Genomic DNA, 19,605 nt, shown 5'->3' with positions numbered 1-19,605 from the left:
CGTTAGGCTTGACGTGGCCATTCTTCCTCTATGGTGTAAACATCAACATAATTGATAGGCACGATGTCAGTTTCCAAGAATACCTTTAGTTGCTGTCCATTCATAATATATTGATCTCCTTTGACATCCATGGTTGTCACTACTCCAGTAGATGATACAGAATGAACCACGTATGGTCTGTCCCACTTGCTCATCAATTTTCCTTTACGGAAGAGTTTGAACCTAGAGATGAACAGTAGAACTTTGTCTCCTTCTTGGAATTCTTTCTTGTGAAGCCTTTTATCAAACCACCTCTTTATTATCTTCTTATAAATGCTTGCACTGTGGTAAGCTTTAAGCCTCATCTCTTCCAATTCACTGATCCGAAATCTTCTTTTTACTCTTGCAGCATCAACAACAAGATTCATCTCCTTTATAGCCTAATAGGCTTTATGTTCGAGTTCAATGGGAAGGTGACATGTTTTTTCATAGATGAATTGATACGGGGTCATACCTATAGGTGTTTTGTGAGCCATCATGTATGCCCATAATGCTCCATCTAGCTTCTTTGACCAATCCTTCCCTCCTTTGATTATCGTCTTCTTCAAGATATCCTTCAGCTGTTTATTAGAAGTTTTCACTTGTCCATTTGTTTGGGGATGATAGGCTGTAGATACTCTATGTTCGATCCCCAATTTTGGTAGACATTTGCCCAAATCTTTTCCCGTGAAATGTGATCCTCCATCGCTGATAAAGATTCTTGGCACTCCATACTTGGGAAATATTATAGTCTTGATCATATGAATTGATTCTTCCATTGACGCCTTCCGACATAAAATAACTTCTACCCATTTAGGCACGTAATCAACCATGATCAAGATGTGCTTAAATCCATGTGAGTTTAAGAATGGTCCCATGAAATCTATACCCCAAACATCAAATAAATCCACCTGCAAATTGTAGTTCAACGACATAGAATTTCTAGCTGAAATATTTCCTATTTCTTTGGACTTCCAAACAAGTAGCAACAAATCTCTTTGCATCTTCATGCATCTCTGGCCAATAAAATCCACTTTCCCAGACTTTTTCTTGAGTTCTGAAGTGTCCATAATGTCCTCCATATTCTGATGAATGACATTTTCGAAGTACCGCTTTCCTTTCTTCTCTTGGGATGCATCTTCTTAATACTCTATCTGCTCCATATCTATATAGGTAAGGTGCTTTCAGCAACCACTTTTCTCCTTTCATTCCTGTGTAAGTGATTTAAGGGAGCTCTTATTATTGCTCTAATAATGTCATCCATCCAAGTATCCTTGTCGAGGATTCTATACAGATGACCATCCCTCATTTGATCTTCAATAGGTTCTTTTCCATCGTCTTGTTGATACATTCTCAACAAGTGGTCAGCCACCACATTTTCCGATCCCTTTTTATCTCTGATCTCCACATCAAATTCTTGTAGCAGCAATATCCAACGAATCAAATGTAGTTTAGTATCTTTCTTAGACAAAAGATATTTAATCGCAGCATGATCAGTGTACCCAATCACTTTGGAGTTCACGATATAAGATCTGAATTTTTCAAAAGTGAATGCTGCCGCAAGTAATTCTTTCTCCGTGGTTGCATAATTTATTTGAGCCTCATTTAAACTCTTGCTAGGATAGTAAATCGCGTGTACCTTCCCTTCTTTTCTTTGTCCAAGGACTGCTCCAACAGCATAATCACTTGCATCGCACATTATTTCAAAAGGTAGATTCCAATCTAGAGGTTGAATGATGGGTGTGCTGATAAGTGATTGATTTAAAGTTCTTAAAGCTTGGAAATAGTCTTCAACAAACTCGAAATTCACATCTTTTTGCAGGAGCTGTGTCAATGGCTTGGTGATCTTTGAAAAATCCTTAATGAATCTCCTGTAAAATCCAGCACGTCCGAGAAAGCTTCTCAATGACTTGGTGTCTGTAGGCGGAGGCAACTTTTCCACAGTTTCAACTTTGCTTTATCAACTTCTATCCCTCTTTCTGAGGTGACATGCCTAAGTACTATTCCTTGTTTCACCATAAAGTGGCACTTTTCCCAGTTTAGGACTAGATCAACTTCTCCACATCATTCAAGAACTTTATCAAGATTTTCCAAACAGTTCGAAACTTGTACCATGAATTGAAAAATCGTCCATTAATACCTCCATAATATCTTCAATGAAATCCGAGAATATAGCCATCATGCAATATTGGAAAGATGCAGGTGTGTTGCACAACCCGAAAGGCATTCTTCTATTAGCGAAAGTTCTATCTGGACAAGTGAATGTTGTCTTATGCTGATCGTCTGGGTGTATAGGAATCTGAAAGAACCTAGAATATCCATCAAGATAGCAGAAGTGAGAGTGCTTTGCTAACCTTTCGAGCATTTCATCGATGAAAGGCAAAGGGAAATCATCCTTCCTAGTTGCCTTGTTCAGCTTTTGATAGTCAATGCACATCCTCCACCCTGTTACTGTCCTTTGAGGAATCAGCTCATTCTTCTCATTTGTCACAACAGTAAGTCTTCCTTTTTTTGGTACGCAATGCACGGGGCTCACCCATTAATTGTGTGGTACTGGATAAATAATCCCAGCATTAAGCAATTTGATCACCTCCTTCTTTATTACATCGCGCATGGCATGGCTTAGTCTTCTCTGGACTTCCACAACTGGCTTTTGTTGTTCTTCTAATTATATTCGATGAGTGTAGAAGGCTGGATTGATCCCTTTTAAGTCCTTGATCGTGTACCCAATCACTTTTTGATGCTTTCTCAATAAATTCAGCAACTTCTCAGTTTCTTTTTCACTTAACTCATTGCTAACAATGACTGGATACGTCTTGTTATTCCCCAAATATTCATATTTTAATCCCTTGGGTGATGGCTTATGCTCAACATCTGGTGCTTCTGGTTCTTGTTGCACCAATTCTCCAATATCTTCAAATTTTCCTTCTTCCAGAGTTCCATATTGAGGTGACAATACATCAATTGCTTCTCCCAATTCGTTATCCTTGTCATCCTCATTATTTTCCATCACCCTTAGTAGAGGATCCCTGAAATTTTTAGCAAAGCACACACTTTCTACCTCCTTGTTATTAGGAGATAGATGCAAATTCTTCCTAGATGTAGGCAGAAAATTGTAAGTGTATTTAGCACCATCAAGATTAATTGTTACTTTGCCTTCTCCCGCATCAAGCACAACATTTACCAACTTAATAAAGGGTCTACCAAGGATTAAATCATCATGTTTATCATGGCAAGCATCAATTACAAAGAAATCAGTTGGTATAGAATTATTTGAGATGTTAACTTTTAGATCTCTAAGCACACCCAAAGGTTCGGTTGGTCTACCATCTCCCATGATCAATTTAATCGGTATTGGAGCAAGTTGCAAAGTCTTACTGAAAAGTTTATCATAAAGTTTCGAAGATATGAAACTTACATGTGCTCCAATATCACAGAGTGCCTTGTCAATAATCTTCCCATTGATCATGCAGTCGATATGCGATGTAGGCAAATGTGCTCCTTCGTCTTGATTAGTATCAATCGCGTATATCTGCGCTAGACTGGCGGACAATGATGCTTCAGACTTTATTCCCATGACTCTCTTTACTTTAGCAATGTATTCTAGGTCTACTTCTTCTTCGCTGAAAAGTTTTTGAATAGTTTCTCCAGTTGTTTCCTTATCAAGTACATACCCAATGTGTCTCTCTGGTGGAAAATTTGTCTCTATGGCGCTGGTTGACCCCTTTTTATTTGGATATGGCCGATATTTATCAAATATCTCGCTGAAATCGATAGGAATCCAATCCATTTGTTCAAACTCTCGTAGGAGTTTTGCACTCACCAAGCTTCGAGCTTCTGATGTTTCTGATTTGTCATCTTCGATGCACCGGGTAGGTTCCTCCTTAGCGTGTGCTGGTTCTTCTTCTTTTTACACCACAAGTTCTTCCTTCTCAGCCTTCTGGAGTTCTTTTCTGAAAATTCCAGCAAGTATAGGTCCTTGATTTCCTTGCTCTTGTGCCCCAGATTGATAGTTATCCCATTCTCTGTTTATGGTTGCTCCTCTGCTGATTTTCTATAGAAGTTGTGCAGCATCCCTGAGTGTTTTTTCCATAAGGTCTCCTCCTGCACACATTTGAACAAACTCCCGGCATTTTTTGGGTTAGTGAAAAATAAAATGTGTGCAACAACACATCAGCTGAGAATCCAAGCTTAGGTCCTTGTTCGAGTAGTCTGTTGAATCTGTGCCAAGCTTGATCTATTCCTTCATCTTCTCCTTACACAAACATGATCACTTCCTTTTGAAGGTTCTGAAGTTTGCTCACAGAGAAAAATCTCCCACAAAACTTTATCATTAGTGTCTCACAATTCCCCTTCGCATCGAAAGAAGCTTTTGCATACCACGTTTTGCTTCACCTGCAAGTAAAAACAGAAATAGATTCCACCTGAACTAGGCTGGCGGAATTCCTTCTTGTTGTAGCGTGTTGCACAGCATCATGAATCACTCAATGAGTCTATATGGATTATTAGTCTTCACTCCTTGGAAAGGAATTCTTCCAACCATGTCAATTATTCCTTTATCCAAGATGTACTCCTTGGCTGCAAGCACTAAGTCGGATTTGTGCATGTCGAATTGATCAGTTAATGGAAGTACATAATCCCTCAGTGACTTTTCTCCTTCCTCCTTGTAGTGATTGATCAAAGCCCTCTGGACACTAAAAATAAAATCAAAGGTTTTTGTTTCTAGAGAAAAAGTTAGGTGTTAGAGGTTAACAAAAATTAATACAAAGTTAAATGTAGCAAAACTGACTTGTTCCCCAGCAACGGTGCTAGAAAAGCTTGTTAACGGCAGTTACCATACCAATTTGTGAACCGCAAGCGTACGGATCAGCGTTGCCTTCCAATGTCATCCCTACACTTAGTTATACATGACAAGATACATTGCTCTTTCTCAAGTGTTTAGCATTGAAGTTCAAGTTGTGACCGCTTCTTTTTCATTATGGAAGATAGACTAGTAATAAAGAACATGTCAAAACAAAATAAATGCAATGCTCTTCCCCATCCTCAAAGCTACCACATTTCACAAGATCAAGAACCAAGTAAAGATACCAGTAGCTTGTTGACGGCAGTTAGCACGCCAATTTGTGAACCACAAGCGTATGGATCAGTTGTAGCTCTTCCCTTAGAGTAATCCCCCAAGGTATATCAATCCGTGGAACAAGTGGATTTGCACGCTTAACCAAGCACTAATCTATATAACCGAAGATTCTTTGTATAAGATAGGAATAAACTAACAAAAGAACTAGCGATCTAGATTAAAGCAGATAGACAGTATGGATGTAAACAAGATAGATATAACGCTTATCCTAGGGATCTAGGATCACTTGTAGATATAATCGCTATGCATGAAAGAACTAAATCTAAGTGTTATCGTGAGTGGATGTGAACCATGCCCAACACTTTCCCTCTCGCACGTTGTCACTACACGAGGGCACTCAATTATTAAACGATAAGAACACAGCATGATGATCATTCTAGGTAAGTAAATAAGCAACCCAAAGTAGCGCTGGCCAGCTATTACATGAAAGAGCATAATCAAGATATGATAGATAACAAACAGATCTTAAACAAGAGGTTTAGTGATTATAAATCAAGATCTCCATACAACCCCGAGGACAAACAGAGACTTTACCCCATGATCTTACACATGTTGACAAAATTCTAGGTAAAGATCGCCCTGTAGGTCAACTAGACCGAAGACAACGATGAATGGGGGCAAGAAAGCCCTAGGCCAATCGACTTGGGCATCTCCAAGCCGATCGGCTTGGGAGGTTTCTCCCTCCTCTGGTGCTCCGCTTCGCGTGGCTTCTTGTAGATCCAATATTTTCTCCGTTTTTCCTTCTTGTGGTGGCGGTGGATTGTGTTTACGTGGTGTTTTCTCCTCTCCCTCTAACTCTTCTTCCTTGAAGTCTATGAGGGGGTATTTATAGTCTCCCATAGGCGGCAGCTCTGGGTCTATGTCGGTGAAAAAAACCCTAGAGATCATCGTAGACTTCACGCTGAAGAAATGGAAGGTCGACCGGGCCCTAGAATGGTCCAGGATGATCAGCCCAGAGGGGCCCAGGCCGATCGGCCTGGGCCCTTCCTGTCCCTTCTAGTCCTCTCCTTCCTTATGCTGGCTTCCTCGACAACCCATGTCCAAATATCCATTAAGCTCTTTATACAAACCACCTTGATTATGTCGTATTTCCTGCCAAAATACAATATGTTATAAAATACAACACATATGCAATAATAGGGTTATTTCAGGTGCCAAGTGGCGGGTTAGTATAAAAATAAGCATGAAAACACTGGTTAACTAGCACTATAAGTGTGTCAATAACGAGCGTCAACATAGCTGCCGCTATACTACACAATATTATCCGATCACTCAAGGAGGATGAGGAATGGTTAGATAATCAGCTAGATAATATTCCTCCACAAAAGTTTGTCGATCTACCGGATGGTGATCAAGGCAATAATTTGAGAGACATGATAGCACTACAAATGTGAATTGATTACCAATAGAATAGAAGTTAGTGGTACATTTTAATATGTTTGATGTTTTGTGGGCTGGTTGTAATAACTTGAACCTATTATGAATTTATTTATGAATAAATTGTGCTCCCGTTGTGAATATTTTATGAATAAATTAAGCTCATGTTGTGAATGTTTTATGATAAATTAATACTGCAATTTTTTCTTCCTTAGCAATCTGATAATGCTATTTGTCTCACTTCCTGAAAAGTTTGCTTAGTAGGTACAGATGCATGTAAATTCATAGATACTACAGTATTTTCTTCCATAGCAATCTTTTTTTTCACTAGAAATTTACTAGAAGTAGCAGTACATGAGTATTTTCTGATTGATAATGCTATTGATCTCACTTCCAAAAAATTCATAGATAGAGCTAACTGAGGCAAAAGTTAGGGATTCAGCTAGTTATCTAACTAGCTTTCATTCAGTTACTGCAAAAGTCAAGGTGTCCGCTTGCAATAGGAGTATTAGGGGTAATAGTGGTAGCTTAACTGAGGCAAGAATATCAGAGGTAAAAATAGAGAAACATCTGGCATACATGTTGCTGTATCGTTAACACATAACTGTTTTTAACACATAATAGTTTTTCAACTGTCTTTAAATGTCAGCTGTCATTATTTTGCACTCGTTGTATGCTAAATAAAGAGTCACAAATATAGGACCAGTACGTTGATCAGTTATTGTTGATAAGTTCCAGAGCTTACGTCTAATTGGTTGCACTATCTTAATGATCAGTTGTATATAAGATACTGATCAATTGTTTTGTTGAGAAGTCCCAGTACTTAAGTCTAATTGGTTGCATTATCTTACTTCAGCATGACAAGTGTGGTAAATTAGTAGAACTACATACTATTGTTTGCTTGGATTTTTTTTTTCATTTGGAGAACCTGTTTTCTTGGATCTAGTAGTGTGGTCACCGGATGGCTCACTGCTAGACTACATTTAGTTGTTTTTATACAGTCGTTTAGTCATTTTTAGAACATATTGTTGAACCTTCAATTTTCAAGATTGTTTAAAGCCACACCTTTTACAATCTGATAAGCTTGATACATTTTCAGGGAAGCAGATGAGTCGATGATCAAGAAACATTGCACTGTACAAAGTATTTGTTGGTTTAGAACTTTAGATGTTTCTCTTACTCTTTTGAGAGGATGGAAGATTCTTTCCTAAGTTATGATTTTGGATAGATTTTGTAATGCTCATCAGCAAAAATCTATTGCCCTGTCGTGCTTAGTATTGTGGGACTCTAAGTTGTTTCAAAATCATAAGTTCGAGTCTCTTTGCCATGAAGCAAACCTGATGTCCCTTAGAAATATAAAAGTTAAACTATTTCTTAGACCAACCCATCCAAGGAGATACATTAACTTTGAAAGATACTTCGTTAGAGTCACTCTTCAAATTTCTAATTCTAGAGTTTTCCAAACTTCACCATGAATATGTTGCATAATAAATATCATTGATATTCCTAAGTTTGGAAGGATATTCAAGTACGTGTTCCTTATCCACTCTTAACAATTTGCTACTAACCATAGCCCCAAAAATGGTCATGCCTCCATTCTACTTTGTGTGTAAATTTTTATTACTGCACTACTACAATCTAACCTCATATTCCATAAAGCAAGTATATATATGAAAACAATCAATTTCCTTTTATATGGATACTCACTTGAAGAAAAAATCTCATCATGATTGTTAAATTAGACTCTAACTCACTCAAAAAAAATTAATCCAATATATCAAATAGTTTGGTAGTTGTTGCAAAACTATGAAAGTTTAGGTCATCGCAAGAGAACCAATGTAAGACGAATTTTGAGGGGAATATTGAAATTGGTGTGAAAATATATTAGAAGTTATTGGTTCATTTGTTAAGAGCTTATTTTTATTTTAGTTTTATGCTAAATATTTTTTTAAGAGAAACAAAAGATAGTTTGATCTCCAGTTTTATAAAATGATGAGTGGTGACAAGTACACAAAGACAAGATAAAAATGACATGTAGAATAAAGATAATAATGCCACTAATAACTAGGCCACGAACAAAATTACTACATCCGAAAACAATGTTTTTACTTGATATTTTAAATGCATGCATGGCCATCCTATTATCATGGAGTGGAGAGTATCAGCATATATACGAAATATATCTTGTAAATTGATTTTTTAGTCCAAAGAGAAAAATACATGTTCTAATAAAGAGATCAACTCAAACTCAAAATTACACTTAAGAAGTAGTAACCAACGAGTGCAAATTAATTCGGCATAAAATATTTTAGTTAATGTAATATTTTTATTTTATTAAAATTTGCCCCTAAATGAATACATATGATGCATCATTAATAAACATGTCCAGAATTAATGAGTGTGATGCTTGAAATGTAATGATTGAATGCTTTTACTGATGTTTAAGTTAAAGTAAAAGTATAATGTTATAAATATATACTTATGTGTATGCTATTTGAGTGATTTGTGATGGTTGTCGGTCCGTGGAGGTAATCCAATCGACACCTCCAAGGTATCTACACGTGCAGGAAGGAAGCGTCACAAGCCGGACTGCTAGGTCCACGAGTTGCAACAAAAGCAAGGGCGTGGGAGAGGGCGCGGTTGTGGTTCGGCCAAAAAGGGGCCAAACCCTAGGCCGCCCCCCCTAATATATAGGGGTTCCTAACGGGCCTCTGGGTCCGAGGCCTATTAGTACTCCTAAACCTAGTCCAATTCAAATCACATTCGAATTGGGCTTCTAGCCCTTTAAGTGTGTGACCCTATAGATTCATATACGTATAGACATGGCCTGAGTACTCCTACTCGGCCAATAGTTAGTAGCGGCCTCTAGCAAGACATGCTAACTCCTATAAGCATACGAAGATCATATCAGACAAACCATCACAACATCACGTACATGCTATTCCCTTTGCCTCACGATATTTGGTCTAGCTCCAAGCCAACCACTCTTTCTCGATACTATGATTCGGAATCCCTTTCTATGTTAACTCTTAACCTCACGTAGCATGGCCATGCATTTCCGGATCCGATCACTCAAGGGGTCCAGAGATATCTCTCTCAAATAGAAAGGGGCAAATTCCATCTTGACTGACCATGCCTCACAGCATGCTTCTTGACAAACCCGAAAGCTATATTTATAACTACCCAGTTACGGTGTAGCGTTTGATAGCCCCTAAGTAAGTCAATCCACATCTTGAGTATATGCGACAATCTCAGGTCTAAGGATAAAGCGTACACGTTGTGTAAAGAGAGAACTATGTAACTCGCGTTGGGTCAGTCATAGCACATGTCTCTACACGTGCTCACATTATTAGTTTGACATCTCCATGTCCATGACTTGTGAAACATAGTCATCAACTAATACATGTGCTAGTCTAATATTCATGTGTGTCCTCACATGAACTCCGACTAGGGACAACTTTTAGAATAACCATACAAGTAAAGAGTTTGACCCACAATTCATATAATTGCAAATCAATTCAATTAATCGTTAATGGATATTCAAGGAACACAATATAAAAATATGAATACGATGGAATATCATCATCTCTATGATTACCTTTAGGGCATACATCCAACACAACATAGAATAAAACTAGTTTTCTCAACCCTCATGGTCTAACCTTGCTACATGTTGTCATCCGGATCAGCTGAGCAGGACGAGTTTTACAAATATTAATGTTAAATGGTTAAGTTGCTCATAAAAGCTGGCGCGGTCGATGCTAATTACAAACCAGAAATGTTTTTCCTTATGATATATGAAAAAAATCAATTAACTAGAAAACTATGCTTACTAACATGCATTGTGTATTTTTTTTCTCGTCTCAATTCTGAAGTGAGCTCTAGTTTGTGAAGGCACTCCCTATTTTTTCCTCCAATTATGCACTATGCATCATTGTATTGCTTGTTACAATCAACATATATGATTTGCTTATGTCATATTGTTGGCGAACAAATTGATGCCATCCGTGTAGTATGTTTGGATATGTGTTATTACATAATGTAGAAAATCTGAATCTATTTCATACAAATTATCAATAGAATAGATATTATATTAATAAATAAAAACCACTAATTTGGCTGATGATGCAGTGATCTAATCGGTTCAACCTCTACTTTGTCTTGTCATCTATAGTTTAGAGATCTAGATGTGTATTTTTAAAGTTTAAATACTGTTGGGGAGTTTCAGGACCGTGTACTTTATTCCGGTAATATATTCTTAAATAGTGATGTCGGAAACAATAAACAGCAGATTTTGTTTATGCAAGAGGGTGGACCGTGGAGATAAAGTAAAGATACCATTTTTTGGTTCTCTATAACCAGGTTTTACCATGGATATTTCAAGTTGAGTGGTTTTGTATTATATGTTGGCGGTTGACCTCAAATATGACGGAACTAGGTGCTCAATCTTCCATCAGGTGAAGATAACTTTCGATTTGGTGGAGAAACAACACTCACGATTTGGCTTCCGATCAGCAAGATCTGAACACCGCAATCGCAGCACTACTTCTTCTCTGGTTATCAACCGTACGCAGTCCGATTGACCTCATCACGAAGGCAAATCGAAGAATACAAGCAAGAACACGGTAGATGCAATCTGAATATTGCTAATAATATGAAGCACACGAGTTGGACTCTCACAGACTAACACACGCACGAAACTGTGTAAAGACGGATTAATCTAAGTAAAATTCATCCTTGTCTTGGGGTTTTCATAGATGCAGCAACATGCTTAACTTTTTTTCAGCAGGTATGCAATCTCTAGTCACCGCAAAGCATTTATTTTCAGAAATTACATTGGCAGTTTTTGGAACATCAGTCAAATCGCAGTTGAATTAGGATTTTCAGGGATTATTTGTGCTCTAAGAAATTAAGCTTGTGTGCATGTGATTAGTATTCGTGCATTAGCAGTACTTAGAACTTTATCATGAAGTGTAAGCCTCCTTTTATTTCTGCATAATTTAGTAGAACTATTCTATATTCTTTTATCTATCACGAAATTTTAACTTGTTCCTCCCGTCTCCCTCTCCTCCCCGGTTTCGACCTCCATCATCTCACCCCCTTCTTCACGAAACAGTATTCCAATTTCCTGAAGCAAGTCCCGATTGCCAATCCTCCCGAACCCCCACGCGATACGAGCGGCCGGAATTTGAGCCACCGGGTACTTCGGACATGGCGGAAACTGATCGCCTGTACCCTCCCATCGAGCCATACGACATGGAGCCCCCGCAGGTCCCCGCCGCCGCCGCCACCGCCGATTCCGACGACGGCGAGGAGAAGTCTAGGGCTTGCGACGGGTTCGTGATGTGGGACGAGGAGCCCGACGCGCCTGACGCCCCTGAAGCGGTAATCGAGTACTCCCTCTTCGATTCATCTGGTACTGAGTCTGAGTTCGCCCGCCGGTAGATTGGAATAGCTGCGATATGATTTCTTCCTAGATTGGTGAACTGCGGTTCTGATTACGTAGGCGGTTAGCATTGGTGCACGTGGTGGAAAAGGTGGGAGCTTTCGGGCTTCTGCTTGTTAAATTTGCGCGACGCTGTTGATGTGCTCTGTTGCTGGTTAACGTGTTGTCACGCAGGTGGAGCGTAGTAATTTGCCTTGGTTCTAGATTCGAGTGTTACCATAGGATTGGTGCAAAACATGCATGTTTGCCGAGTAGTTTTTTACTGTTTTCTATCTGTGTTCAGTACTTTGGTGTATTGGTCTTCTTTTCCCTATGTTTAGAAGCATGTGATGTATGTGCTTACGAATCCATCCATTCCTATGTCCGAACCATGATCAGTGCCTGGACTCCCTCATTACACTTTTATATATCTTCCAAAGTGCCCCTACCTCATTTAGTTTGTCTAAAACTTAAGTCATATTTTCATTAATCAGAAGTTCAATACGAGGAATTAGGAAACCAAAAATTTGATGATGCACCAAGAGAAGACTTCAATAGGAGGATTTGGCCAGCCTATACTCTTTCTTAGTATGGACACTTCTAAATTGTCAAAATATAATATAATAGAGTGACTGCTCGGTTGGCTTAGATTGTATATTTTGATTATGCCTCCAAAAGGTTGTGTATATATGTATTTTCACACAGATTATTTATGGTTTCTTGCAAAAACCAGGGCCCCCACATATTTGAGCCAGCAGCAAAGGATCATCTTCCAACAAATTTCAAGGAAGGAAGCCTTGGTGTTGCCAATGCTTATGAGTTCAGCGATGAGATGACAACCATGAAGGAATCCGGAGAAAAAATCTGTGATAGTTTCCCACTTTGTGAGCAAACAGGCATATGGGTACCTGCTTCTGTTCCACCAATGACAAAACATGATCATGAGGAGTGGCAAAAGGGGTTTGGTTATAATAGTAGATGCTTTCCAGAAGAAGAATATCAGTGGGATATTGATGAAGAAAATATGGAGATCACAATGTGGGATGTGCTGTCTGAGATGGTTGTTGCAGGAAAAGATAAAATATTATCTATTGCGTCATTTGATCTTGGGAGGTATGGCATGTCGATGGTTTCAGATTTTTTCCTTGAGGAGGCTTTGAAGGATAAGGCTCAAACACTTGAAGATATCAGTGCTGGCTCTGAACATGCTCTCCTTGAGACAGAACCAACAAAGTGGTTGCCTGATAGTGCTGCCCCTTCTTGCATGCTTTGCGGAGCACGTTTTCATCCAATAATTTGCACTCGCCATCATTGCCGATTTTGTGGTGGGATATTTTGTGGTGGCTGTTCAAAGGGTAGAAGCTTGATGCCCCCGAAGTTCATGACTTCAGATCCTCAAAGGGTCTGTGATGTTTGTGGAGTGCGTCTTGAGTGCATTCAACCTTATTTGATGAATCGATTCAGTCGTGCTTGTCAATTTCCAACTCAAGACTTAACAGACCTGAGCACCTTGAGGTCGTGGATAAACATCCCATGGGCAACCAAAATGGAGTATGAAATATACAAAGCTGCAAATTCCATATATGGCTATTGTAAGGTATTCATATCCTACACTTTTGTGCCTCCTGTTCTTAATTATTCACTGTTTTTTTCCTAGAAAACATTTGTTCCTGTGTCTCAGATTCTTGAAACACATTTTCTGCTCAACCAGTGGCTCTCCGATGCTATAAGCAGTTCTTAGCTGTCAATTATAAATGTTATAGGCAGTTTTAAATCTCCAGCCCATCTGAAACTATGTAAATAATTTACACTCTACAGGATCCAAAAAAAAATTGTCCCTGTATGAATTATGGTTGAATGATGATTCAAGAGAATCCATTCCAATAGTTATACCCAATCTATAGATTGTGCCATGTCATTCATGTTTCACATAAAGGAAATTTGGATTGTGGCTTTCATGCTTCCCAAGTATTGGCAAATCATGTTTCTCTACAAACTTGTAGCACAATGCCTAGCTTCTCAATGCACCTGGAATATATGTGACAAGCTATCACTAGGAACGTTTATCCTAGTTGTCACAATGGCTTGGTTGGTCCAAATCTCAAACATTATTTGTTCAGACAGAAAAAGGCTTTGCTCCACCTTAGGACATGAATAAGTGATCTAACCTGTATAACATATCTTGGAAACCGCCTTAGAAATGAACTTTAATGTTTTTCCTGCATTTGCCAATACCATGGTTCAGTGTTGTCTTTACAGTTTTGTTGGTTCCATTTATTAACTAGCCGTATGCTTCTCAGAATCTCAGGATCACAATAAAGTTTAGTCTTTTTTTCCTTTTCTTTTTTGGGTGCATTCTGCCTGTGGGATGTAATCATGAAATGTTCTATGCTTGCAATATTCAGGTGGGAGAGCTAAAAGCTGAGAAGTCGATCCCTGATTCAATTCTCAGAGAAGCAAAAGGGCTTGCAATAATCACTGTGGTAAAGGTTGGAATGATGCTTACATACAAAATTGGTACTGGGCTAGTGGTTTCTCGCAGAGCTGATGGTTCTTGGTCCCCTCCTTCTGCCATCTCTACTTGTGGTCTTGGATATGGAGTTCAGGTGATCATTTCATCAAGTAAGGTTGTGTTTTTGTTATAAATAAGGCCTTCTAACACTTGAAGCATTTGTCCGTATTTTGTACCTTTCAGGCTGGAGGCGAGTTAGCTGACTACATTATTGTTCTTAGGAACACAGATGCCATCAAAACTTTCAGTGGAAATGCACATATGTCAATTGGGGCTGGTATTAGTGCCTCTGCTGGTCATCTTGGACGAGCGGCAGAGGCTGATTTCCGTGCTGGTGATGGTGGTTATGCTGCCTGTTACACATACAGTTGTAGCAAAGGTGTGGTTTAATGAGTTTTCCTTTTTTTAATATTACAATTTGACCACATTGCTGTAGTGAAAGTAATCTCCTAATGTTCCTAATACTAGTCACCAGTCAGTAAAAAAAAATAGACAGGACAAAGTTTATAGAATACAGTTAGTTTAGTCATTAGTGACAAGCTGCCAGTTCCTTGACTGACTCGCATTAATCTCGTATTTCTTGATTGTAAACTCCTTATATCAGTGGAATTAAAAATGTTCCATAAAGACAAGTTAAGAATTCCTAATTGCACTAATGTTGTTAATTTCCATCCAGTTCTATCTGTTTACTGGTGAGTTTTTGTCCAAGCAGCACGTTTCTGACAAACAATCAGACCCTATACTTCCGTTTCTGCACTAACAGAATTTGAATATTATAATTGGACTCATTAGTTTCTTCATTTGTGCAAAGTAGTTTGTGACTGTTCTTGACCACATATTTCTATCATTTCTGAAGAGTCCAGTTTTCTACAATCACGTGTAGCGTAGACCAAGATTTTTATTTCTGGAACAAATATGGTTCATAGACCTTCAGCCATGTGGTCACTGTGGTGGCCACATTGGATATTGGTTATGGCAGCTAATATCTGATTCTGCAATGCTTCAACTTCCAGGCAGTTGAATAAAGGTAAACATGATAGTCAGTTGTCGCAGGTAGCTGCTTCAAAGTAGGACACCTAGATAATCTAATAAATCAACATATATTGCTGGAGGAACGTTGAATCACACTGTCAGTATAGGCGTATATAGTCAGTGCTACAGTAGAGCAAAGCTGAGCATCATTTGATATGTTCATTCTTTCAGCACTGTTCATACAGGTTTCATCAATTATTGTTGAACGCAGCACAGGTGTTTTCAGTTTTTATTTTGATTGCTAAATCTGTATTATTGATTTAAGGATGAATATATCTGTTTAACTCTACTATTGAACTGACATTTTTGTCTCATTAACTTTGCTTTTTTCTTCACCATCTGTTCTTCATTTCTCTGGCAGGTGCCTTCGTGGGCTGCGCGTTGAATGGAAGTGTGGTTTCCACTCGAGACTCGGTAAATGCCCGATTTTATGGCGGGCCCATAAAGGCATCAGAAATCCTTCTTGGCTCAATGCCCAGGCCACCTGCTGCCGCCACTCTGTACAAAGCTTTATCCATATTATTTGATAAGATTGAAAAGTAAACCATTGTCTTTAGTTTCTGACACGCAACATAGGCCACCTGGTGAATTGTTTCTGGGTGATCGATTTGCCCTCTTTACCTTATTTCCTAGCTGGTGATGAAGCTAGTGTACACTTGGCCATCCATTGTCACATCAAACAGATGTATTTGGAACCACAAACCACTCTGTAAATGTTGTAAATATGGCTACATTTCGTGAGAAAAGAAAGGGAATCCATTGGTTCAACTGGTGCTGAAGTTTAACTCTGAATCCTCTGCTGGCATCATATTGCTCCTACATTTCTGGAGATGAGATGTTCATGAATCTTCATCTGGACGTTTGAACCAACTTCTTTCAAATGCGCCAGGCCTTTTGGGTACATATATTATATTGTCATTAGTGCTTAAATATCTTCTTCCTCGAGTACTGTTAAAGTGTCTTCCTGAGGAAACAGGGTGGGGACCATATGTCGCAAGGACCTGAAGCTCGTTTGGATCTGTCAGTAGAGTACAAAGGCCATGGATCGTACTACTGCCGGCAGTCCTGCTCGTGTTTTCCACTTTTCCTAATAATCCGTATGACGATGGCATTAACATGTAGGTACAGTTCTTGAAACCCGATTTTATGGCCGTAGCAAAGCCTTTTTGTGTACGCTGCACATGACCCCCAGTCCTGTGTCGTGCAGATTCAGCTGCACGCCATGGTGAATCCGTGGAGGACATTGGAACAGCCTGCATGGACGGCCGCTTGTCTTCATTGATGCCATGTTATTCAGATTCTGGTTTTGTATACTGAGAACAAGCGGATGCCACAGAAACACCCCCACACAATGGTAAATTCTCAATAGAAAAGACATTAACTGATTGCCAATCTGGAAAATAGTTTCATATGCCAGAGGATGCTAAACAGCAGCGGAAGCTTTTCGGTTTGGGGTTTCATATGTCCCGTATACAATCGAGCAGGCACCTGGCAACATATGTTGCGAAAATATTGCACTATTTTTTTTGGACAAGAAAAAAAGTACTAATATGAAGTGCAATGGGGACAATTTGAGCATAAGGTATCTCCACAAACATGATAACATAAGAGATGGCATGCCCTGTATTAGGAAAAAATAAATCAAAACCAGATACTATCAAGTCCACGTGATAAATTTCTACCCTACATTTCTTTTTTTTTCGTCAACAAGAACTGCCATATCCCTTTTGAATTATATTATTAGCTATACCTGAGCCAAAATTGAGACCATTACCATAACAATAACAACAGTCCTGCAAGAAAATCCAAGTGAAATAGCACGAGCTGACTGGCTGACTCCGAAGAAAATAACAATTAACTCCAACCCACCACATAGCAATCAGACAGTTCTACTCTTAAGACACATGGCTATCACATATACAGGTTCCTCACCTGGAATTTTGATGCAAGAAAATCAATGTAAATAGTAGAATATGTCTGCACCATGTGTTAACCTGATGCTGAAAATCTGGAATAAGGATATCCTAAAAAATTGTAACCTAGACTTGTAAACACATTAATCAGCAAAGGCAAGACAGAACCAATGAATGAGCCATAAAATGTACACACTTTCGACACAACTACAACGACAATAGTCATATCAAGGACAACTGGAGCTAATTTACAAGGGCACATGAATGCCACAGGAATCTCAGCTACTGCTGAAGGATGACAGAATTTCTTCAACTTGTCTTAGGGTTTCCTGCAAGCACCCTTTTTCCTTGCATCTTTTTTCTTTTTCGTTTCTTGATAAAGAGAAAAAAGGAAGAAAAAATTAAATAAATAAGTTAACCATTTGCTTAGGCTAGAACAAGTTCAGATCCCTGAAAGAGGATGGATATCATCTCCAGAGGACCACGGTACGATCTCTGAATCCCTTCTCTCTTTCTACAAACACTGAACCCATAAAATAGAGGAGCACCGTCCAAATAAATATGAAATGTAATTCCCAGGCGAATAAGAGGCACTGACTCTTGCAGAAAGATCAGGAGGGATCAGCACGGGTCTTTGAACTCCCAAGGGTGAGCTCCAGCTCGTGCTCATCCGAGGCGCACTCCTCGTGTATCCGTTCCCCCTCCCATGCCTTCACCAGGCCAGGTGATTGATTGTTGCCATTGCTGCTGCTCCCAAAGGCAAAGTCATCTGGGGTGCCGTCAACCATCTGGACGTCATGATGGATTGGCACACCACCCATCACCGGAGAACATGTTCCACTCTGTCCAGGGGTGCACATTCTTGAGGTACTGGCAACAGTCTCCTTGAAAATACCGAAAGGATTCGGTGCCACAAGGCTGTAAGTTGGAGATGAAGGACCAGCAGATGAAATTCGAAACCCTGATAGCCATGTTGGGTCTGGAGCAACCTGGTGCCCAGGGCTTGGCGGTTGGGAGTTGGGAAGAGATGCATAGTTTGATCCACACCCAGCCCATGGTGGCTGAACACTTGGGTTCTCCCAGTCGGTCTTGATGCGAGGTGTGCGAGTTGGGGAGCTGGATGGTGGTGTTACTGGTGCACTGATGGAGCCACCATTGAAGTAGAGATGATGAAGCTGTGGGAACTTGGAGGAGGAGGCAATTGAGGAACTCGAGGACAAATTCTTCAGCCATGGGATAAGAGAGCTGCCTTCGACGCCACCAATGAAGTTGTTCCCACCAAGAGTGATGTGAGATGAGGATCCAGAGCTTGGAAAGGAGGAGGATGCAGGGCTCGGGTTGTATGAAGCCCTTGGACTGGGTTGATATGAAGAGCAAGGACTTGGTGATGCAGATCTTCCAATTGGATCATGACGCTCCGCTGCTGTTGGTTTACATCCCTGAAACATGGAGAGATTCATCAACAATAAGCAATTACATATGCAATTGGTTCAATCCAAAAATATACTTTAACTAAACTGATGAATTATTGCGAAGCAGAAAACAGTTGCTTTTATCAGAAAGGAAATTGTCCTGAAGCAGCTGCCTCTAACAGCAATTGAGAGAACAAATCGGACAGAAGCATGCCAAGTTTAAACTATAATAACATGGTAATTTCCCATGAAATCAACTACTTGCTTATTCACCTTTTTTTTGGTAAAGGCCATTCTATACAGAAGCAATTTCAAACACATTATAGAGAAGATTTGATGAAGCAGTTGCAACACTCAGGTGCTGCCATGTAAGGGTGGGGTAGGGGTTCGGGGGTTTTCTAGGCCTGCGTGAGAAGGTCTTTCTTCTTAAGCCAAAGCCCGGGGGGGCGTCATACCCCTCTTTGATTGGTTGTCACCGAATAGATGTTGCGGGGCATGCCGTGCTTCATCCACGTGGAGGACCTATGCGACATCTGTGTCGTGACTAAACAAAGGTGACTCCCCTTCCCTCGCAAATTGAGCTTCTGAGCCAAGGAGCGGCTTGAGCTCGTGCATGGCGACCTTTGCGGGTCGGGGACCTCGCTACACCCGAAGGACAGCGCTACTTCCTACTACTTGTCGACGACGACTCCCGGAACATGTGGGTGGTCCTCCTCGACACCAAGGTAGCTACTGTGGACGCCATCAATCACACTCAAATAGTTATAGAGAACGAGTGT

At 39.8% G+C, this 19,605-nt stretch overlaps 2 protein-coding genes across 2 annotated transcripts in view; one reads left to right on the top strand and one right to left on the bottom strand.

Moving 5' to 3' along the window:
* Positions 1 to 11,573: 11,573 nt before the first annotated feature.
* LOC101756897 lies at positions 11,574 to 16,286 on the top strand. Its single transcript, XM_004965528.3, has 5 exons — positions 11,574 to 11,917; positions 12,691 to 13,554; positions 14,363 to 14,563; positions 14,653 to 14,848; positions 15,863 to 16,286. The coding sequence occupies exons 1-5, from the start codon at positions 11,744 to 11,746 to the stop codon at positions 16,042 to 16,044; spliced, it is 1,617 nt and encodes a 538-aa protein (XP_004965585.1). The 5' UTR covers positions 11,574 to 11,743; the 3' UTR covers positions 16,045 to 16,286.
* A 1,179-nt stretch (positions 16,287 to 17,465) lies between these two features.
* Positions 17,466 to 19,605, bottom strand: part of LOC101756487 (protein BZR1 homolog 3) — a 4,105-nt gene continuing 1,965 nt past the window's right edge. Inside the window, exon 2 of the mRNA XM_004965527.3 lies at positions 17,466 to 18,853. Coding sequence (XP_004965584.1) covers positions 18,026 to 18,853 — 828 coding nt within the window. The 3' untranslated portion in view covers positions 17,466 to 18,025. The remainder of the gene's footprint in view (positions 18,854 to 19,605) is intronic.

This window comes from Setaria italica, chromosome IV, assembly GCF_000263155.2.
Source record: "Setaria italica strain Yugu1 chromosome IV, Setaria_italica_v2.0, whole genome shotgun sequence".
NCBI lineage: Eukaryota > Viridiplantae > Streptophyta > Magnoliopsida > Poales > Poaceae > Setaria > Setaria italica.
This window is presented reverse-complemented; position numbering and strand designations above follow the sequence as displayed.